This window comes from Ascidiella aspersa, chromosome 3 (genome assembly GCF_963924565.1).
Source record: "Ascidiella aspersa chromosome 3, kaAscAspe10.2, whole genome shotgun sequence".
Taxonomy (NCBI): Eukaryota; Metazoa; Chordata; class Ascidiacea; order Phlebobranchia; family Ascidiidae; genus Ascidiella; species Ascidiella aspersa.
The window spans coordinates 16,278,967-16,302,678 of NC_139449.1; the positions used below are offsets into that span (position 1 = coordinate 16,278,967).

At 35.5% G+C, this 23,712-nt stretch overlaps 1 protein-coding gene across 2 annotated transcripts; it reads right to left on the reverse strand.

Moving 5' to 3' along the window:
• Window positions 1–7,941: 7,941 nt before the first annotated feature.
• Window positions 7,942–15,917, reverse strand: LOC146160414 (acid ceramidase-like). Of its 2 annotated transcripts, none has more exons than XM_083383696.1 (11): window positions 15,802–15,917; window positions 15,040–15,174; window positions 14,318–14,398; window positions 14,083–14,197; window positions 13,921–13,966; window positions 13,704–13,848; window positions 13,311–13,447; window positions 12,542–12,693; window positions 10,481–10,593; window positions 8,618–8,674; window positions 7,942–8,233 (listed from the first exon to the last, which is right to left on the reverse strand). In XM_083383696.1, the coding sequence occupies exons 1-11, from the start codon at window positions 15,871–15,873 to the stop codon at window positions 8,144–8,146; spliced, it is 1,143 nt and encodes a 380-aa protein (XP_083239822.1). In that variant the 5' UTR covers window positions 15,874–15,917; the 3' UTR covers window positions 7,942–8,143. The 2 variants fall into 2 exon arrangements, with proteins under 2 accessions (XP_083239822.1, XP_083239821.1); XM_083383695.1 differs by having other exon boundaries at window positions 14,083–14,236.
• Between the last annotated feature and the right edge of the window lie 7,795 nt (window positions 15,918–23,712).

The window sequence follows — 23,712 nt, forward strand, 5'->3', positions numbered from 1 at the left end:
TGACAACTGATATGTGGCACAACATTTAAGATAGGTTTGATCGATGTACTCGGCGTGATATTTAAACCGAAATTTTGGGTTTTTTTCAACAGCCCCCCTTTCTAAACCACCAAATTCATAACTTAAGACCGGCCTTTTGGGGGTCCATATGGGGCCCTTATATGCTTTAAATAGTCAAACCTTTTGTACTCGACATGCTACTTAAATCTCTGCTAGCTCCCGGGTTATTTACTTTGCTCTGCAAACGGAAGTTAAAAATTATTTTGTGTTGTAACTTTTTAATGTAAAAAAAACTGCCGACAATTGGAACTGCTTGGCTTGACACTGCCGGTAAGCACATGTTTATTGCTTTGTTTAAGTTTTGATAGGAAACGGTGGCTGACCGGTGAACATTTTTGTCGTACTATAACATTGACGTCATTCCGAATAATATTTGTGTTGTACTAAATGTCGTGTTTTGCAACTGCGTTGATTGTACAAAAACCAACATGTTGCTCGACTTGGACAGATTATAGTTAGTGTGAATAACTGTTTATATGTTACAGGTGTTAATTTTTCGTTGACGCCCTTTTTTTTACAAGAAAACTGCGCTGCAGGAGAATGTGCGCGTCTTTCACTTGTCCGTATTTTATTGAGCTGCTACTCGCCTGGGCCGTCCCAAGCCATTTAGTTTCGGGCGACGTCGCATGGAACCACTTATTTGAATGTTCTGGTCACTTTGCTCCTAATGCATTTACTTGTTTAGATTGTGGCATCACAACGTCAAGGATAGGCGAGATCCAACCATTACTTTTTTAATAATGTAAAGGCTTAACAAAACGAATGCGATAGAAAAATGGGCGATATACACTATATGCAGGATAGCAACGATTTGATTTATCAGGAAGTATTAAAAGACAGCCCTGGAGAATCCGAATAGACTTTTGACGATGGTAGACTTGGGATGAAAGGTGAATCACTCACGTTTTCATTCGACTTAAATCCTAATCTATTTGTCGGTCAGTCGATATGTTCCCAAGTTCCATTGCCAGAATTTAGGCGATCCATTCACAAACAACCCACAACATTTCTTTTCATTTAGGCCTATATTGATTGTAGCCTACACGTATTGTTGTACCATTTAATTAACCTATTTCAGAGACAATGACGCAAACAGTCAAAGGACGATCACCGCATTTGCTGTTTTACAATGTTGGCTATACTGTACATATTTTCCGAATTTTGCAAACCTAATTACACGGAAATGTCACAACATAATAATTAGGCAACAGCGTCAACCGTCTAAGCAAGTCCTTTTTACAAAAATAAAAAAAATAGTTGAAAGTTAAGTTTTTTAGCAATTAGTAGATGTAGTTACAGCTAAAAAAATGTGACACGTTAATACACTATTTGCAACTATATATTAAACCAGTGTTTCTTAAAGTGGTGAATGGTTCACCCCAGGGTGAATAAAATTTTTGCAGGGGTGAACCAACCAAAAGGGGTGAATAAGGGTGAACGAAAGTTCAGGAGCATCCAATAGTCACTAGTAAACAACTTTCTGAAGTAAATGGACTACTGAACTGTTTTTTAGTGTTTTTTTGCTTATTGTAATAGTTAAGTTGGTTTGCACCGAGTGTATAAGTTAGGCCTACCATATGTCCTCTTTTAGGAGGATTTGTCCCCTTTTCTTAAGAAAACTGAATGGTCCTCCGAGGACGTTTAAAAATGTTCTCTTTTTTCGCATTTCGAGTTAGTTGCTTATACTTTTAACAAGACTTTTAGGCGAGAGGTTGTATTTATTTCCAAAAAATACTTAAGCCATGAAAGATGCTGAATTGTTGGTTTAAAAAGGGTTTCTAGGGGGGCTCCAAGCAATTCGTAGGGGGGGAGGCGAGCTCTAAGTTAATATTTCAATTTTTTGCTATGATTCTAATGGTATCGTTTTCGTTTTGGTTGCACACCACTCCTACAGCGCTGTACAACTCTGTTTTTGACAACTTTAACATTAAAACTGCCAAGACAAATTTGCGAATCTTCTGTTATCTAATTTTGTTTACTTTGTTGAGCACTTTAGTCTCTTTGAGTGCCATTGCATGTTTTCATACCATCGAAAGGTATAACGGCCCTATTTAATTGTAATTTTTCTAACTTATAGATAAACGATAAATTCATCCCCCGTTTGAACTATTTTTTATCCATATTTTATATAATTGGATAACAGGCTAGCAACAGGGGAACCAAATGTTTTGCAAAAGCCTCCTGATTTTACAGTTTAGAGCCAATTCAACTAATTAAATCCAATTTTTTTCGCGCTTCGCACGACCGACAACAAACTCCACTATTTTTAAATTGTCTCAGTCATATTTTATTACAAATTCCGAATTGCTTTTCGTATGGGGTGCAAGTCATAGGAAAATTACAAAGGGTGCCGCTGCTGAAAAAAGTTGTGGATATGGCACGTATTTCTCAAACGTAACAATTCTATTTTCGTTTTACTTGCAGGCAAAAAAGTGTCCTCTTTTTGGGTGCTAAAAATATGGTAGCCCTAGTATAAGTACAACAATTTGGTGACTTATTTGTTTTGTGCTTTTGTTGCTTTATATTTCTGAACTCGAGAAATTGTAGATTTGCAATGGTAAAACTTAGCTTAAGCTGATCTTAACAAAAATCGAAACAATCTACGTCATTTCGTGCTGTTATATATAGACGAGATAGATTTATCATATGATGAGACAAGGGTGAATGAAATCTGGAGATAGATGCTATAGGGGTGAACGAAACTAAAAAAAGTTTAAAAAGCACTGTATTAAACTATGGAGTTTGTAATGCGCCCGGGAGCTGAAAAGTTTGCCGACCACGGAATTAGTCTATCACTAAGTTACGCTTATAGTCACTTCAGCTATTATACGCCTGACTAAACTACTCGCTTTGTTGTTTTTGTTAATAATTACATAAATTTTATGTGTGATCGCGCAATACACAAGCAAATCCAAACTTATTTCAAATAGAAGTACCGATAAGTGTTATTACGCCGTGGGCCACATTAAACGGTGTTGTTAAACGATAGTTACACAAGCGAGGTTAAGTTATTCGTAACATTTTTCGTTGCATGTTAAATTGTCATAATCTATTTTTTGATAAATCGGCTTTTGAAACATCGCGGAACATTCGTTAAATGCAACATCTTATCATACAGCCATGTAGCCAACTTTTCTTACCTGAAAAAAAATCTTACCTGATTGTGGTATGTCGGTATTGCTTAGCCCAGTGGTCTCCAACCTATGGGTCGCGACCCCAAGTGGGGTCGCCTAAAATTTTTCTGGGGTCGCGCCATCACTCACCATATTTTGCTCTTTTAGTACGATTTATGTAGCCTATTTCGTTTTCTTTACAGTGACGTCACACTAATAAACGTGATTAAGTACATAGCAAAGATAAGCTTTTGTTTCTTCTACATAAAATAGGTGTTTTTAGCTGTTAAGACCTGCTAGGTTACAAAGATTTCAGTAAAGACTTATTTTTGGACTTCAATACAATTAACTTACCCGATTCTTTTCAAAATTGTAAGTTAACTATTCTTTCCGTTTTCAACCACATGGCTTTGTTTAACGAAATTCAGCGTAATGAGCATATTTAAAAACAAAACATCGTAAAGTAGAGCATGCCATGCGGTTATGCTTGTGCAAAGTGGAGCCGCGCTTATAAAACTGCTGAACATTATGCAGGCGCAACCATAACACGAAATGCAATTTGGGGTCGCAATTTAAATTCTGATTTCATTTTATTTAAATTGGGGTCGCGAATTGAAAAGGTTGGAGACCACTGACTTAGCCTAATTATCTTGCACGATTAAGTTGTATCAAGACCAGTGGAGGAAGATTTTTTTTACCGGGCGTGTAGCGCTGGATATAAGTGCGCGTTCAGGCATAAGGAAAAATGTTATGCCATTTGAAAAAATATTTCGCATTGTTTTGCCCTCTGGCTAAAATGTTACGTTATCTTTAACATTACGTTTTAGTTAGGCTACTCTGATAATGGCCACACTCTTTTTTCATAATCATGGGATATAATATAACCACCCGATCCGTTAGAAATCAGTGCATTTCTAAGCAAAAAAGGTCTACGACAATTAGGGAATCCAATGGCAGAAAAGTCTAGACTTTTAGACCTTGAGGTCCTGGCAATGCACTGATTTGGACCTTTAGGTAAACTCCCGGCGTAGATAAATTAAAAATATTCATTAAAAGTTCAGAAAAGATAGCAAAAAATATGAGATAGGATTAATAACACTTGACCCACCTAAACCCTAACGCTAACCCAAATAATGTGCGTTATTTTAATAATTCTTTAAATGCTGGGGAAAAAAGCCCAAACTCGGATGGGCATAAGATGGTTTCTCGTCCATTGAATTTAAGATTATTACGTCACAAATTTAAGGTATTGGGCGCACATTATTTGGGTTAGGGCGCTGGTTAGCGTTTGGGTTTGGTTTGGGTCAAGTATTGTTAAACTTAATCTTCTTATGCACATTTGTTAATGCAAATTAGTGCATTGTCCAAGACCTCAAAGTCTAAAAGTCGGACTTTTTGATCCTTTGAATGCACTGATTGTCGTAGACCTTTTTGCTTAGAACCGCACTGATTTCTGACGGATGGGGTAATATAACACGACACGAGGCAAGCAAATTTACACGGAGATGTAACAATGTACAGTGAAGAAGCACAGCGTTATGGATTGTTTCATGTTGTTTAACCAATAAATTCAGGTTTTATCGCGCTTATTGTAATTGATTTACATCACCAGTACACCGGTAGTCAACATTATACGGTAAATGCCATCCCGCAGTTAACATTATAGCCTAACGGCAAATGCCAGGGAGTCGAAGCAGAACTTTACGAACAGGTTTTAGCTAGTTTTTCCGAACCTGAACCGTTTTTCGTAAGAGCCGAACCGGCTGTAGTCTCTTCTATAGGATGTATAGCAATATTTTACTGTCATGTGAAATAAGGTGTCTCGTTCGGTTATTTTCGCATTCGCTGGTGTCGACCTTCTTCCATATGATTACAAAAAAAAGATTTGGTCCAGCTTTCTGGCCAATCCTTCGTCAACCATGTACGATTGCATAGTTTCTGTATCGGGTGAAAATTCACCGGATTAACACAATTGCGGTAAGTAGCTTTTTTGTGAAGGCTATTACCGTGTAAATGTTCAATGTTCATTTGCTTTACCTACCGTTATAAGAACGTTGTATAATAATAGAATTTTAATTTCGTGGGCATGTTGCTGGTTAAGTACAGTACCGGTATTACAATTTTAATTAGAACTTATCCAACGGGCCAAAAGCTGAAAACACATGTTCTTTAACTTAATGTTACAAACTTTTCTTTGGTTTTGGTGTTGATTCCGTTTTAAAAAGCTTGACGACATTGATCTATGTTACATATATGGCTACTGCCAGACCAGTTCGCTGCAATCGATAGAATCGTGCATGTTACACCAATTGCATCTTGTTATTGCAACTAGTTCATTAAAAAAATAATAATTGCGACGCTTGAAGAATATGCTAGATTTAATAATTATATAGGTTCAGTTAAGTAAAATAGTGCTGAAACGGCGTCTGTAAAGAAGCTTAAGCAAATATCCCGGTCCGATGTTTTTTTTCCATAAGTTGTACTATGACGTTCGAAGTTATTCCCTGAACAAGGTGACTTGAATAGGTTGCAGAAACGTTGGAGAACAAATATAATTGCCAAATGTGCTGTGTTTTTTTATTAATATTGTGCCTTGTAACAACAGTTTGTACATGTCTATGGAAGTTAAACAGCAGGTGATCAACGAAAATAAATTGCCTCCTTTTTTTCGACTTTCAAGTTGTAGAACGTACAGATGTGGCTTAGTGTTTACAATCACTCGGTTGTTTCTCCATTTACATGAACACCACATAAAAAGTATTGGATGTTTACAAGAACTACAACAGAAATAAGGGTACGTTTAACATTGGAGCATAATGGTTGGAGATCAACATTAATTTGTAAATGCAGAAGTGGCTACAGTGGAAAAGGTTATATGGATGTTGTATTGATGGATCACCACGCAGCTATATGGGTTGGGGCAAAGTCGGGGTTTGAAACTAAAGTGTAAGAAAAATCTCAGGTAAAAAGGGCTTCTATTGGCTATTCATCGTAACGGGCTTTCCTGAGTATAGTCCACGTCCCTGGGCATAGAAGTACACTTAACAAAAAAGTTAGCCAATTATTTAAAAGATAGTGCACTAAACTCTTGCATTTTAAGAAACTTTGTTGGGATATGAACTCAGACCATTAAGCACTGTTGTTCTAAACTGCAGCGTAAAAGGGCAATGTTGTAGGTTGGCAGGTCGTGTTTTCGAACTTCCTAGAAGAACTAAAACAGTTTTTATAACTACGGAAAAAGATACTTAATTAATGCACATTTTTGACGTAGAAATAGATTCAATAAACTACGGACATAAGAATTGAATGTCATCTGGTTTAAAGACAGATTTGATTCCACCTCAACGTAATAGGCGTCAGAAGACCAAATTGGCAGTGTTGTATTGTAAGTGCACTTAAGTCACTGCTTATCGGAGCATCTGTACGTAAAAAGTGTTATACTTATATCTAAATATTTCCGCTAAACATGAAGAAAATAAGCTGGCAAGAAACCCTTTTTATACGAGAACCGTATGTAAAAATCACCAGGCTACCTTGAAGATTACTATTCCATTCATTTCAAACTACTTATGCGAATGACAATTTTCAACACTGGAATCAAAAACAAGAAACGAACTTTGCGTTCAAGATCACGCGAGACTATCAATTTCTGATGTACGACCATGAATAAAAAAAAACGTTGTACCCAGTTGCAAGCACGTCCATCCCATGAAGTTCAATCAAAAATTATTTAGCCGGTGTTTAGTACGTTTTATTTAGCCAGTGTTCAGCACGCAGTTTGTTTAAATGCTAGAATAATTATGTAGCGTGATTTTTTTTTTAATTTTCGTGTTTAAAAATGTATGCGGTGCCACATTATCTTAAGGAAGCTAAACGGGGACGCGCGGTGAAATTTTTTTAGAATCACTGGCATAAAACGTAAACACTGTTTTACGATATAGTTTAAATATTTTTTGTTTACCACAAAATTCAAAAAACAAATCATGTGACATAAAATTCCCATTTACTGAAAGTGTAGCCAACGTTTCTCAACCTATGGGTCGCCACCCAAATTTGAGTCGCCGTCTGGTGAATTTCACAGATGTAAATATATATGTTGATATTGCTACTGAGCAACATTGCTTAAAAATTTGAGAAAAGTTTTGGTGTGAAACAAAAGTTTTCTTCACTTACAACAAACGGTTTAGTGTGAAGTGAATTGCATCACCGAAGCTTCTCTGTTATACTAACGCTTAGTATTTGTGTCGCCGCGAAAAAAGGTTGGGAAACAGGGCAACTTGAGAGCGAAACAAAACAATGTGCCTTTTCAAGCAGGTTTTTCATGTTTCATATCACAACGCCATCGAAGGAGTTCAACAATTTACCTAAATTCTAACGCAATACGTGACATTAATTTCGGTTACATGTTAAACTGCTTTTTTACAAAAAATAAAATTAATACACCCAGTTTATGGCGACATTAGTAAAGTTATATACACCTAAAGTTTAAAATTATGGACACGCTGGATTGCTGGTGTCTGAGATGACCTATTTATCACAAGGTTCAGTCACAGTACAACACAGCGACTTTTCGATGATAATTAATTTTCCCAAGAAGTTTGGACATCATTGGTCTGCTAGAACAGAAGTTGTTTAATAACATGTTTTATTGAGTTAATCAGATGAGATAAAAGTTAAACATGATAAAGAATCAGTTAATAATTAATATTCTTGGGACCAACAGTTGGACCTTGAACGGTCATTTGTTGACTGAAATATGTCAGCACTAAACAATTCTCAGCTTAGGTATTGCACATAAATAGTACGGATGAACTAACAAACAAATAAATCATAATAAAATGAACGCTATTCAGTTGCGCAATTGAACTGTTAGGGACGGGTACATCTGGAACTATAAGATTTCAATAAAATTGAAAAACAATGGAACGGTAAAACGAACGAATTAAAAGCTCGCTAAAGGCGAACGTATACTACCATGGCCAACATGGGTAGGCACATTCTCGGATGTAGGTCTCTAGCGCCCCCTTGTCGACTTGCATCAGGGCAGTATAAACAGTAAGCTAAAGAAATAAAACGATTGAGTGAAAGAACGATTTAAAATCTAATTCAGAATATCTACAAAGCTACTTTTGAGCATTTTACACAAAGTAATGGCGCGATCGGTAATCATAGTTTAACTTTTAACCCTTTATATTTTTACATAATATTTAGTGTTGCTGATGTTTGCTAGCTTTTTTATTTAATCGCAAATCTTTTATTGTTTTGTTACCGAATAAAATTCATACAACTTTACAAATTTAATATGCTACTGGTGGGCGAACATACACTTTAATGGAATTCCAATCAGCTCACTAAACGCGACGAAACAAGCTAAATTAACTTGTATCAAAAACAATTTTCAGCAACACTTATCAATATCATAATACAGTTATATAACCAAATACCTGGTTTAAAACCGGTTTAGTAGAAAGCACGTCATAAAGGGCGGAAAATCCGGCATTCTGAAATGTAATATTAAATCAAGTTTTAAAAAAAATAACTGGAAAAATCCCCAGCCCAGTGTACTTAAAACTAGGGATGTACAGTATTAGAAGAGCAGAGGCAATACTCGATATCATGATACGGATGGGTAGTGGGTACTCATCCGACAATAAGTTTATATCGCCCCTCTATATATTTTTGCCATGCTATGCGATCCAAAGCAACCTTTTCTACATGGCAATAGTTGGTTAGAAATGTAACAACTTGAAGTAAATAATTTTTTTTACGCTTATGCAGTATGCCTACATTCTGGGTTTAACTTGTGTTTGTTTGATATTAATAAAACGCAATTGCAATAAGATCGGATCGCTAAATTGCCCAACATATCGCTAATCAATAACCAGTATTAAAATAAAATACAAAATTATTTCATGCCGACTTTACACGGTGTACACTTTGGAAGGCAGAACCAGTGTTCTGTAAAAGCTTTGTGAAGGTTTAGTGGTCAATAGCGATTTCTATCATTTCAGAAAGAATTATTTCGTAACGGTTCTTTTAAAACAAAAATATTATCTTCTCAAAGGCAAACAAATAGCAATTTTTTTTCGTGATGGCGTGTGCCCTTTCTGTATTACAAATTGCTTATTCGAGTAGATAATCATTCAATACATTATCATTTCGCATCACGGCATCGTTTGAGAACAAAAACAATAGTGAGCTTATTTTCACACGTCAGTAAACCAAATAGTGTTCAGATATGGCAGGGGTCGGCAACCTTTTTTCGAATGCGGACCGGTTTAAAACTGAAATTTTGTCGGGGACCGGCCGCAAAAAAATCTAGGAATTATTGAACTTAATGAAACCCGCGAGCGGCATCCTACCCGTAAAGCAATTTAACCCAGCCTGCGCTTATTTTAATAAAACTTTAAGCCTTTACGGGTACCACTAAATTACACTTGTATACCGTTATTTCTTATTCCTACTCTTACCAGCTTGTAAAAATAAGGATATTTAAAGCATTCTTTTAAAAGAAGTTACACTTTGTATTATATATAATAATGTATTTTAGATCCGTTTTTTGACCAGGCACACGACACTGTCTATAATTACGTAATACAAAAACTTAAAATATAAAATGGTGGCAATATATGTACGAACCACAGACCGACACCTGAAAAGTATAGAATAGACATACGTACATGTCTTGCGACATTGGCTTTTTTGACGAAAAAAATCTTCTTTTTTCAACGTGGTTGATATCAGAAAAATCATTAAGCGTTTTGGCTTTTTTGTCATTTTTGAAGAGGCTAAAACTATTTCAAATCCATACGTTTTTTTGAAAACTTTCATGCTTAAATATCGAAATAATAAATCACTTCATTATGGGACATTGTTTATCCACATTGTTTCCATGAATTCATTTTATTGCACTTTAGGGTGAGCAGTAAAAAACGCGATATTTTAGCCCATTTTTCGATATTGTAAGCACTCAGAATTAGATTTTGCAATAAAAATATGCATTTTTGGATGTTTTGAACGTGCTATTTAACTCACATGGCAGCTGCACACCAGTTGTTTTGAGCCTCACGAGAGCTTGGTACTAATTGTGATTTTTTATCATACCAATCGACCATGGAGTATATTTAAATGAAAGTTAATGTGTTTTAAAAATAAAAATACATTTAATTGTTTTTGACTTTTTTCCGGCTTTTTACGTACAGTTCAGGTTTAAATCAATCGTTTAATTTGGCAATCCTGCTACGGACGGGTAACCAACTCCTCGCGGACCGGCGTTTGCCGACCACTGAGATATGGTATAAACCTACGTTAATAGTTGAATTTGACATGCACTTTTTCGCTGGGGTACGTCGATCGTCAAAAAAGGGAGGATCGGTCCCATCATCATAGTTGGTCTCCAAAATATACCAAGGGTCAAAACCTTAATAAATATAAATATATTTCATAACAAAATGCCTTTCATAACAAAGGCCAGTAAAAGTCGTAATTTTTTTGGTGGTGGTGAAGTTGTCACACTGATTATAGCGACAAAAAAATTATTTCTAAAATAAATATACTTTCATCTAATATAGTATACCTTTTATTAAGTTAAATCATCCATAAAAAAATCAACCAGACAATTCTGTCAAGTCTATAAGATAATTGTGTACTTATAAATTTGTACTTATATATATAATATTATCTTTATATATATAAAAAGAGAAGATTTGTGAGATGTGTGTGTGTGGGTGTAATATGTTCGCCCGGTCGGTCGCTGCCAGAGCCATGTCGTCGTCGACTAACAAAAGGACCGGCGACTCCCCGTCGTGTACTCGCCTCTCCCCGGGCGCGCGCGCGCGACATATCGGTTTTAATAATAACCAATTTTCAGTTTCAAGCGAGATTTTACTTACGTTCGAAGAAGTATGGTACCGGAATTACGTAAAAAGCACATCACGTGTTATAATTCATGTTAACGAAGGTGAGCAACGTTCCAAGGAAAGACTTAAGTTTAAACAATGCCAAATTTAGGCAGAGTTCGCAAAATATTGCGTTTGTTGTCGCAGTTTTAACAGTAAGCAATTTATATTTTTCAACGGGTTACGGGTTTGTCTGACGTTGGACGCAGCTTAATTTGGCGTTTAGAGCCACGGTTTAGCAATTTTCACTTTTTTTAAACATACTTTGAATAAACACCAGGAAACCTACACGTATATCGTACAACAAACCTTCCCAACAATATTGTGACAGTGATCCAAAAGCTTAATGGCTTCTTACAATTTGTTTATCCACGCAATACTAGGCAGAGTTTGCAAAACATCGCGTTTATTGCAGCGGTTTGAACACTAAGCAAATTTACTTTCAAACGGGATTTTTTTTCGTTGGATCCAGTATGCTACCTACCGGGATGACGTATTTGCTTGAATTTCGCGCAATTTGAACAATTGGTGCTACGACTTTTCGTTACGTAAAATATGCGAGATGTGTTTAGCCAAGGTTGTGGTGCAATTTGGTTTGATTTTAAATGTATTTTTTTAATTATCGGCTTTAACATGGTTTCAGGAAAAAGATTAAACAAAGCTGGTAACACGTGATTAGTGATTAAATTATATCAGAGCGCGTTCGCGCCTTACCGCTAGTGACCTATTTCAGACACAAAACTGCTTTTTATACGTTAATTTTACACTGTTTTAACTAAATGCAAAAATAAATGGCAATTTACGGAGACCAAGAATTAGATCTTTAGAGACACGCAGATAAGTCACATAATTAAACACGCCAGACAGGCTGTGGGGTGTAACTCTGATTGTGGGGAAGTTTTTTATTAGGTTAACCCTTTTTTTCGACACACGATATGACATGATTTGACACACATCACATGATTTGAAATTTCTATTTAGTGACACGCAGTGCAAACGTTTAGGCATAAGCAAATTTGTTATGACATTACAAAAATATGTTTGCATTATTTATGCCTCTTCTTACGCTATCCGTAACATTATTTTTGGGGTATATTCTGATTACCACATTTATCTTCCATATTCATGGTATATAACATGAGACCAGCAGTTTATGTAACAACGTAACGTTCAATAGTGATAAAGAGCCCACAGTATGATGGATTGTTTCATTTTGTTTAACCTGATTAAATTCAGGTAGACTTTGTACATTATTGTGATTATTGTGGTGTAATTAACTTTTAGTTAAAATAACTGGTAAATATTCTATTTAACGTGGGCAACGCCGGGTATTTCGTCTAGTATATATATATAGTACCAAATATCCATTTTTCTGCAATTTAACTCTGCGGTAAGTGCTTATTTAAAAAAAAAACATTGCCAGATATTCCAAGTGTTTTCCATGATGCTTAGGCCAATGCCACATCTTACCATTATTTTTTGCACCTAAACGCAAAATATTAGCAGTAGAATCACGGTCTCTTGTTATGATGGCCCCCTGGTTTGGCAGCAAACCTCCAACAATATAGTATACAGGGGCAAGAATTTGTTCTGTTGACAACATTTTGATTGCTTCTTCATAACTAAAAATAATAAAAAAAACAATCCAGGCAATAAAATACTTTGTAGAAAAAAAACATATTGCAATTTAATTTTTGTAAATTTAAATTTCTTTTAAAGAAAACAATGCAGTAACCAACTGTGATATATCTCTTCCGAAGTCAACCTTTTGATCAGTGATAATGGCTTACATATAATATTACATGAGCCTTCAGGTGACTAACAGAAACAGTCAATCAGTTAAGGATTTTCATGCAAGCCTGTGGTGAGATTTAAACTTAATGCATCAACCATACAGTAACCGTTATTTACCCACTGAGCTACCTAGGCTCAGAGGTAAGTTGAGAAACAACCATACCAGAACCACCAATACCTGCTCCATCCATGGTGATTTCTTGACTCAAGAGTTTTAGGTTTTCAATTTATCCTCCGCACAAGCTATTTTTTCTAGCCTGGCATGCTTGCATAAAAAGCCTTAATTGATTGACTAATTTAGACAGTCTCCTGATTGCTCCAAGGGTGAATTATTTAAACGTACATGTTTTTAATTTAATGCTTCAGTTATTTTTATTGTCAAAGGTATACATATAAATCACCATATTTTAATAGATAACCGTGATAAGTTAATTCTTAGTTTAACCTCCTGGCTTTTTCAAGAGCATTTCTAGTCAAAAAACTTGTCCAAGATCCAGATCTATCACCCAAGATCCACTCTAGCATTCCTATGTAGCCACCATTAACGTTGAATCTCTCATTTAGTGAAAGAGTAAAAACACCCTAAATAATAACACTTTTGAATTAATAACAAGCAAGGTTTACCCTCTACTAATAAGTAACAGGGTTCATCACAATTATTAATAAATTATAGTGTGACACTGACAACTAATATATGTTGTTTTGTTTTTTTTAAACAGTGCAAATAAATAACAGTTAATTAGAAATATGTATAGTAAATAAAAGTAATCTCCTAATTGAACAGCAAAGGCAACAAGACAAAGATATGAGTAGCCAATTTCTATCAGACTAAACTTACAGGTTTTATTCCAGTTAAAACTCCAATGTAACCAGCAAAGTTTACACTTTTGTAAACAGTTGTACCATTGCGAGTAAAGTCAACATTGATAACAAGAGGCCGAAGGTACTCGCTAATTAACCAAGTATGGTTCTGTGTGTCCCACCTGCAAGCAACTGTGCAATATAATACCATAAACTGCAATCAATTGGCAAAAGTGTAAATACAACAAATTTACCCCATAAATAGTCCAAAGTCCAAGTTTCTTGCATGATACAAAGTTCCTTGAACACAAAACAAAATGCAGGTAAACAACAAGTCCCAGAAGCATAATTTCTTAGGCCATAAGTTATTTTTTATCTTCATAACGTATAAAACACTATTAAAATTTATGACTAACCGGAGGTGTCCTGAGCAACAACCGATGTACACAATGTGAAAATTTCATAAAAAATATTAAAAAGCAATATTTCCCCTTCAGACGAATTAGTTGCTTTAGCAATTCCTTTCACTTCCTGGTCATACGGAGATGGCAATTTTTGAATAAGTTCAGGCTGAAAAACTTAATGATTTAAACTAGAACCTGGCAATAATTAAATGATATTAATAAATAATTAGTTTTCATAAATACATACCAAATATTTATCCACAGCAGGTATCAACTTTGGCCACACTGCACCGATTAATTTTTTTACTTGCTTAAGCATAGCTTTTACCTACAAATAAAAATACGAGTAACATTTTTTAATAGTCTTGAGTAAAATAGTAAAAAATGAATAGATTAGAGATTTTTTTATATTTTTACCAATAAATATCCACTTCTGTTGAGTATAGATCGTCGCTAATACCATAAACTGTCATAAATCCAAATTTATGGTTTTGAGAAAACGTTTTTGGTGACATCTTTTGTTTTTGTCATCAAAACAGGATAATTTTAATATACAATATTGAGTACTACACACTAAAAGTAGTTGTATGATTTAAATGTCTCATTGCCTGTTTAAAGCATTGAATATTCTATGTTAAAGTAGTTTTGCATATAAACTGTCATAAATGGACACATACAACACTTTTAAGAAATCTATTTTGCTTCTACTACACTTTTAAGAAATTCATATTTTGAGATCTAACGAAGCTAGAGATGCAACACTATTCGCAACAATTTCATTAAGTACAAAAATCTACAAAAACAATTTTGGCATTTTTGGACTTACAACAATTTTTGTTATTAGCGACAAGATATATTTTCAATATGTACATAACATAAAATTTACGGCTCCTGAAAAAAGTGATAAAAATATAAATCCTGCATTAACGATGCATATTTTTTAAGTAATAAAATTTCTCAGTAACCCACATTTTTGCCTTTATGTTGCATCACTTCATTCCAGCGAGTTGCTGGATCTTCATCAAGATTTACTTTAAATGATAATGGGACACCGGTGCAACGGGCTTTCTTTTCATACATTCCATGCTGGCAATCCTCTGAAAACTTAAAAAAAAATTAACAATTATTTTTATGACACTAGGGATGTTTAAAAAGAATAGTGATCCAGAAGATCAATTTAGGTTGATTCTTTTTTTTATAGGTGGCTGTTTGAGTAACTTACGTGAATATCTCTTCTGTTGTCAAATTGTTTTAAATAAGAGTGTAAGTTTTCTTTAAAAATCTACTACAAGTACCACAGCTAAAGTCTTGAGCTTAGAAGCTTAACCTTTTGTCTCAAGCTAAATCTATTTAAACTAAAACAAGCGAACTGAAGTTACAAACTTATTTCTTCTTTTTTAACTGTTTTAGCTCCTGTAGTGCCCAACCCTTTGACCCTTCAAATTTTAAAACTTCTTGGTCGAATGACAAATAGATAAATGCCCAAACAGTTAAGTATATACCATATCTTACTGAATGATAACAATGAATAAGCGCCCATAATTTAATCAAATTTATACTAAATGTTTAAGAACAACAACAAATGAGTGTTAAACATGCCACTCCTGTATATGTAGAAATCAGGAGTAACCTTTAGCGGTAAAGGGTGTATAAAATAAATTATACAGGCTTACATAGATTGGGATCAAAACCCTTTAACTACCGGTAAAGTTGTTAGCTAATCCAACTCACCGGAGGTACATCTTGAGAGGTAACCAGCAAAACAACAGGAGCCAGTAAGATAATACAAATAAAACACCTCATTTCGTTTCAATTAAAAACTTTTTTAAAACAAACTTCTACACAGTTTGAATTTAATAAGTCTGGTTAATTTTATATACTATTAACAGAGGAAAGCAAAGCTATTCTGTTTTGAACAGCACAAAATATATAACGCAAAAAACAATTCATAAACCAAAATTGGGAAACAAAGCTGCAAGTCTTTTTGCAACGCACATTATACTAAAAAAAGCTTATACGGGGTGATGTGAGTTAAAACATTTTAGTATGCCTACGCCTTTGGTTCTAAACATTTTTAACCCATGGGTTAATTCCTATTGAGTGATTTCCATATCAAACTATCCCTCAAAGCACGACCTTTTGAATTTTTCCCTAAATTAAAACTCTCTATCATTTCCACCGTTGCTGAATACATATCTTAGACTTGCATTTCCAACAAGTATATGGATAAACATTTTATATCTAGTTGCTTCCAAAAGGCGTAGGCATACCCTAGGGGGCCATGAGCCTTTTTTAAGGGGGCCATGAAAAATTTGAAAAATAAGATATTCATTAAGTTTATCATCTCTAAGTCTACTCCACTATAACAAAAGAAATCAATTAAAATTTAATGAACTCTTAAAGCTGCGAGAAAGGACGGCAACCCGATTGAGCTTTGAGAAAGATAGTTTGACCACATTTTGGGCAAAACTAAGCAATTCGTACAACTTAATGAAATTGTCATGCCATTTCTTTTGCCTTTCCCATCAACATAACGTTGTGAATGTGGGATTTTCAACAATGTTACAAATAAAGACAAAGCAGCGCAGTTCATTGGGTATTCAATATGACTTACGGCTGGCTCTTACCACCACTAATACCAGCAATTAAGACATTGTCAGAGCAAAATCAAACTCAACCATCACATTAACTGAATATGTAATAATTGTAACTAATTAATAGGGCCATTTTTATACCTAAAAAAAAATTATTTTTATCAAATTTTAACTTTATTTTAACCTAACGAAATTGCTTATTTGTAGAGGCTACAGTTCTTCCTTGAATTGATGCCAGTTACCCAAACATAACATTTTGTCGCTTTTGTACCCAAACGTAATAGTTTGTTGAAAAGTCAAAGTGTTTTATGGATTTAAAAAGTGCGTCGCGTTTTCTGGCGTTAGATTTAGCCTGCTTAGGCATTTTTGTACTACAGAATGTCAGTAGGCTATTCCTAAGATCCAAAATGTTGATCTTCGAAAAGACCACGTTTATGAAGAGGAAGTGTTTTATCGGAATTATTTAAATGCGTAACTATGAATAAAAAAAATGGACAATTTGCGATAAAAGTTAGTGCTGATCAAAGTGGGCATTGTTACATATTTCCCGCTTTTATGGGTTAATATGGTTTAATTGTGTCGCAGTTCCTGATTTACAATGCTTTCATGACGATTTTCACAAAAATAACTCTCTAGAAACACAAAAAAACTTTAACTTTATTGTAAATTTTAACTTTATTTTAACCTATAAACTTCTTACAAACAGTCCCCTAGGTGCTAAAAACAACTTTATTCTTTGATTCGTGGACAGACGAGCTCCTTAAAAAAATTTAACTGTATTGACTTTAACTGTTTTTATTTAACTTTTATTGCGGGCCCTACTAATTAATGTACCATCATCATGTTTATTGTATGTTGTATTTATATCATTTTATCATTGCAACTACCGGTTACAGTACTTTATAAACCAGTTTATAGTTAAAATGGCGTTTCCTATTTTTTTGAAAAGGTTTAAAAAAATAGGGGGGCCATTGACTCCTGCCATAGACCTTTTCGTGTATTAGTTACACAAATGCGCCCGCATATGCGACCTATCGTCAACTAGTCAGCCGACTTGATTAGTGTGACGACACAATGAAGACATGATACGACGTTATAAATGCCAGGCAACACAATCACTTTATAATTACCAACTAAAATATTTTTGAACGCCATATCGACGTTTATACCCCAAAGCATATTTGGTAGACAAATTACCGGGATGAAATGTCAAGTATCGGACATTCCTTATAAAAAAACATATAAAAATTAGGTTATAGTTACTTTAACAAACATTGCATTTCGAAGCGTCCAATAAACTGCAGCAGCGCTGTGCTGTGAACTAGGGCATTTGTTCAGTTTTTAAAACTGTTATGTAAATGCCATGGTATGCACGACGATCTTTTGCTAAAAGACTCCCCCAACGGACTAAAACAGCTATATTCTACCAATCCAAACAGCGAAACACTAAAATCACAAATGGGCGAAGGACATAATTGTGGGATGAGGCATGGCCGTGATTTTGCTTTATTTTGTAAATATATATTATAGCCTATACACCGATAGCAATTATTAATATCACGCATTGGCTCCAATAAATAAATATATTAACTATCGCTAAGTGTCAAAAAGTAAAAATTGCAAAGCATGAGAATAATATATGCGTGATTCAATTATCATTATCAATAATTATAATTATACAAAAGTATATACAAAAGTGTTTGAAACAGGGCTCTTTGGTGGCTAATACATGACAATTATAGCGTATTAAACGGAATTAAACGTGTGTATAGGTTCTAAAGAAAAAAATACGGATTTACTTTACTTTTTCAAATGTAACACTTGGGGGGCCGGTGCAGTGCGCAGGCTGCACCAAGGGTAGTTACGGGTCGTCTAAAATTTTTGTGGGGTCACCATAACTCATTATATTTCTGCTGTTTTAGTACGATTTATGTATAGAGTTTTCCTTACTATATCGTCACGCTAATAAACGTGATTGCGTACATAGCGGGGCAACCTTTCGTTTCTTCTACATAAAATTGCTGTTTTTAGCTCTAAGTAAGGGCTGCTAAATTGGCTAACGTGTCATTTCACAAAATTACATTTCTTTGATTTAGCGTAGCAAAAGTAGCACTTTAACAAATTGCTTGATTGCGACATTCTTTAATGAGTTATCAAAGGACTATTTTTTCGAACAGTCTACGTTTTGTCATTAAACTTGGGTAACGTGATTTGCATAAGGAGTATGCTTCATATTCTTAATTTCGTTATCCTTACAAACGAAATGGATGTCTACACTACTCGACGAAAATGCGGAGGCTGCATAGCAAACAAATCGAAGAAGGCACATTTCTCCAAGGTATAACAGCTAGAAGCGTTCGTTAATTGGAACAGGAACAAACAATGTAGTTGCAAGGCGTAGGCTATACCCCCCCTGCGAACGTTACGTTGCGCAATAACGGCATGCAAATATCTCTTGGAAATCATACATCCAAAGGCAAACAGCCGTCCGCTTTGGCTAAACAAAAAAATAAAATACCATTCAAATGTTTTGTTTTATGCCATCAATTATCGAATCTAATATTATTTTACCCCACGATTTATTAGATATAAACGCCGAGTACCTATACCTACTGTACAATATGACGCATGGGCAAATAAATTTACCTTTCCATCAAACAACACAGATTTTGTCAAATTCAATAAATAATATCGAGTCTCCCAGAAGAATGGCATTCGGGTAGCACAACAACGTCACGATCGTGTAGAAACGAAACATTAGAAATATTTAGTCACCAATAGAACTCCACCAAAACAGTTTACGACTACAAACGACTACAAACGACAACCCTCTTTCCACTATAGATCTTAATTAGAATACACGTCTGCCACGAAAAAGCATCTATCGTAATCTGTACAATTGAACAATCGAAAACAATCAAAGAAGTTTCCAGATTATGTTCAATTTGGTCTGGCTACGAAACCCGTAAACCACCTGTTTTATTTGTGTCACGTGACCTGTTTATACTGGTAAAACGTTAGTATGAAACTATTAATATCGTGTATTTTCCCCCGAACAATTACTCTTCGAAGTGCACAAAGATGAACCGTGCAATAATTTGTGATTTGTGTCCTTTTTGTAAGATATGTAGTTTATCAATGTAAATATGCCGAAAGTGCCCCGACTGTGTTACGCTTTTTCGCGATATAATCTTCTGTGCGAACTTCCGAGCAATATTTGGCTTTAGAAAGAGGAAATATGGCGATCCACAAAAGTAATGGTCGTTATATGCATGAAAGCTTTTCTGTTATAAATTGTTTTCCTTGTGCCCTTTTCGCCATTTTTTTTAGTAAAAAAAATAATAAATAGCACTCAAGGCTTGTGCGTCACTCCTAGATTTGGGACCACTGACGAGTCCGACCAAATGTGCGATTTCGTCGAGTTCCGAGTTCGGCTCCGACTCTACAGCCTGTATTTTACTCACTTACGAAACTAAAGGCGCATATTTAGCAATTCATTCCTGGGCTACACCGAAAGCCATGGCTTGTACTAATTATACGTAAGCCGTAGTCGTTGGTCAAAAAGCAGCTTCAGAAGTAATTTCCGCTGGAGGCAACTACCTTGATCGAGTGCTGTCACAAACACAATAAAGTGCCCGCTACTTTGGAAATTCTTCGACGCTTTTCAGCCTGTATACCCAGAAGTGTTAACTATTAGTTTCGGTTTAAGCTTGGTTTCCCAGTCGCACAAAACACTCGTGTTTACCTCGCAACTTTTTTCTATCCAACGCTCTGCTTTTAGTCGTCATTATTCCGATTTATGCTGCAGTCAATTTTTTTATCGGAGTGCGAAGCGGAAAACATCTTGTAGAGCAGTGCTCTTCAACCCGTGGGACGCACTTGTGCGGATGAAAAAAATTGTAGTGCGGATGACAAACGTCGTGCGGATGAAAATGCTGCATTCCTAATACAATATTTAAATGAACTGGTGCGCCAACTTTGCATTGCACCTACAGTAATATAGTCTCTCAGTGGTTCATTGAAGCTTAAGCAATCTATTTTATATCAATTAGGGCTCACGGTTTTGATATGCAAACCCTTTCATTGTTATTTCACAAACAAAACTAAAGTTTATAAACTTACTGCTATGCTTGTTTCGTGCGGATGGAAATTTTCCGAAATAAAAAAGTGCGGATGGAAATGATAAAGGTTGAAAAGCACTGTTGTAGAGGTTTAACAACTGGTGCATGTTAACGACGTGATTGTCTAAATCTGTCAATGATTGGACTACATAATAACTTATAGGCTACCTATTCGCACAACTGGAGTTAAACGCGAACTAAGATAATTACAACATCACGTCACTTTCAAGGCATTGTGACGTAATAGGAACGGTTAGTCCACGTTTCATAAAATTGGCAATTTGTTACCCATTTGTCTAAGTATGACGGCAACTAATTGTATTGGAGAGACATAATTTTCAAAATTGAAGTTAAAAACTATCTGCGAAACACAATGAGGAAAGTGCGGCTATACACTGTTTAATTTTCTTGAATATTGAAAATGACGTTCTGAAGTCACTGAACTCTAATTAAAATGCGTCGAAAAGAATGAATGATAATGCTGAAGTTTCAATTTATTCTTGCAAATAAAACTATACACTAGACTAGACTTTTGTTGTTGTAGAACAGGGTAATCCAAACCTAGGCCCGCGACATCATTTTTCGTGGCCCACGAGCACTGTTAAATTATTGCAATGCGGACTTTTAAGGGTTTAATCCGCAGTAGTTTTCAACCGGGGTACGCGGCTAAGGTGCCATTTCTAACGCTAAAGGGTGCCGACTGCCGAGTCCATTTTTTGCTCAATTGGTAAGCTTCTTGGTACAATTTTTTGTGTACGTTTAAAACTTTAAAAGTGCCAAAAATTTAAAACGTTTTTTTAACCTTGTTGCACAATTAATGTGCTTTTACAATCTCGTTTATTGTAGCGTTACAGTTAGCCTAATCACTCAGCAAAAATATGAGCAAGGGTGTCCAGAAGTATTTATAATTTCTGTAAGGTGCCACAAGCCATAAAAAAGGTTGCGAAACACTGGAATCAAAGAAATATAAGTGACCAACGAACAACAAGCATGTTCGAATTGTTTGGGTATGATTATATTTTTCCGGTTACACCATTAAATAAACCAGTTTACTTTCGGATCCAGGGGGTGGCGAGAAAGATTAACTTTTGGTATGTGTTAGGCTGGTTTCAAAGTCAAAATACGTCTTATAAGTTTTAAAATGGCTGTTATGCGAAGTTATAGGTTATATTTGCGTTTTGTTTTCAGTCTTTTTAATATGAATAACATAAAAGTACGACCCTATATAAATAACAATTTTTGCAACTTTAAAGTAAATAAACGATAAAATATAACGCGCTTCTGGAATTGTTTTTACAGGTTTTTACTGTGACTAAAGGCGAACGCCTTATTGACCCTTTCCGTGATGCAATTTCAGCAAAATGGATTTAGTTAAAAAACATTCCACGATTATAAAATACCCTCTTCTAAATTAAAAGTTTTGTCAAATACACTATCGACGAATACAGCAAGTTTATGAAGCTTAGATGTCTTTCGACGTTACTTTTTGACGAGGCTTTGTGGCGTCATCTTTAAACATTTTATGCCCCGACCAAACAAAAATCGTTTGATCCGCCCCTGGCACTTTGTGTGGCCCGCAAAGAATATGCAAGAAATATTGTGGCCCGCGATGCTGTCAACCTTGGACTTGGATCGCCCTGCTGTAAAATGTAGATCAAATCTATAAAATATTCAATTAGCCTACTTCCCGGTCATTGTTTGAGACTCCAGCCATAAGACCAAGATAAGAACAACACCAACGTCAGAATAAAACACAATTCGGAATAAGGCCAAAATAGGACTAATGCCTTTTACTATTAGTAGCCTGCCGTATAAATCGGAATAAGACCTAAAAGGTCAGAATCAGGCGTAAACAACACTTTAACTAACTCCAAACCCCACCCCTATAAGTACATCACTAATTCCCCTAATAATTTCAACACTAACCCATTTTCTAACCCCACCCATTACCCACCAATAACCCCAAACAGGACCAAAAATCCGGTGCCAAAACAGCGGCGCCCTGGCGGCGCCGGTCAGACTAGGGCGTCCAAACGTAGTCACCATAACGGCCGATTTCAGACCGATGGCCCCCTATACCCACAGGTTGGGGCGTTATTTAGGCCTTCTTCCGATGAATTTAGGCCTTATTCCGTTGAATTTAGGACTAATTCCGATGAATTGAGGCCTTATTCCGATGAATTTAGAACTAATTCTGATGAATTTAGGCCTTATTCAGACGATTTTCATATTATGCTGTACTGGATATTACTGCGTATTTGGCTTTATTATGTTGTTTGTCTTAATACTATAGTTTTATAGATTTTTAGGCTTTAGGTATGGTTGCTTTTTAGGTTTTGTTGTGTGCTCCCAACACACTGTGTGTGCATGTTTCATTGAATTCATTCCTGGGGGTGTCATAACTCATCCACTCACAATACATGGTTGGCAAATATTCTACCACATGCTATTCCATCTTTTCAATTTACATTTTTCGGCCATACCGATTTCCAAATTCGGTAGTGCGCACGCGCACGCCGAAATCGGGACGATAGGTATACGTAGTCTTACTCCTTCCCAAGGCTGCCACTCGTAGGGATATTACCCTACGGTAGGGTATTTTCGCCTAAAGTAGGGGGTAGGGAATACCTACGGGGAAAAGCGTACTTTGTAGGGAAAAGTAGGGTATTTTCGTAAAAAAGAAAATTATGGGGTTTAGACACGTGCAATGGAGTTATTTACCAAATAACATTAAATTATAGAACTTATTAGGCCTACAGAAAAAAAATATTAGGCCTACAGAAAGCAGACACTATACTAGCCGTTTACCGAACTTTAAATTTCAAACTTTGTGGACCGGCTCATTCTTCTAAAATGGAAAATTAAATAAAATAACTTAAAAAAATTTTAAGTACGGAAGCGGGTTGCCGGGCAAATTTCCTCTCCCT

What these genes read in the sequence shown, in the direction of transcription:
- LOC146160414 (XM_083383695.1), bottom strand. Translation starts at nt 15,873, where the DNA reads ATGAGGTGTTTTATTTGTATTATCTTACTGGCTCCTGTTGTTTTGCTG. An exon ending in CTGCTGTGGATAAATATTTG is followed by an intron (nt 14,237 to 14,317) that starts GTATGTATTTAT and finishes TAAGTTTTTCAG; the next exon opens with CCTGAACTTATTCAAAAATT. An exon ending in CTAAACCGGTTTTAAACCAG is followed by an intron (nt 8,234 to 8,617) that starts GTATTTGGTTAT and finishes TTATTTCTTTAG; the next exon opens with CTTACTGTTTATACTGCCCT.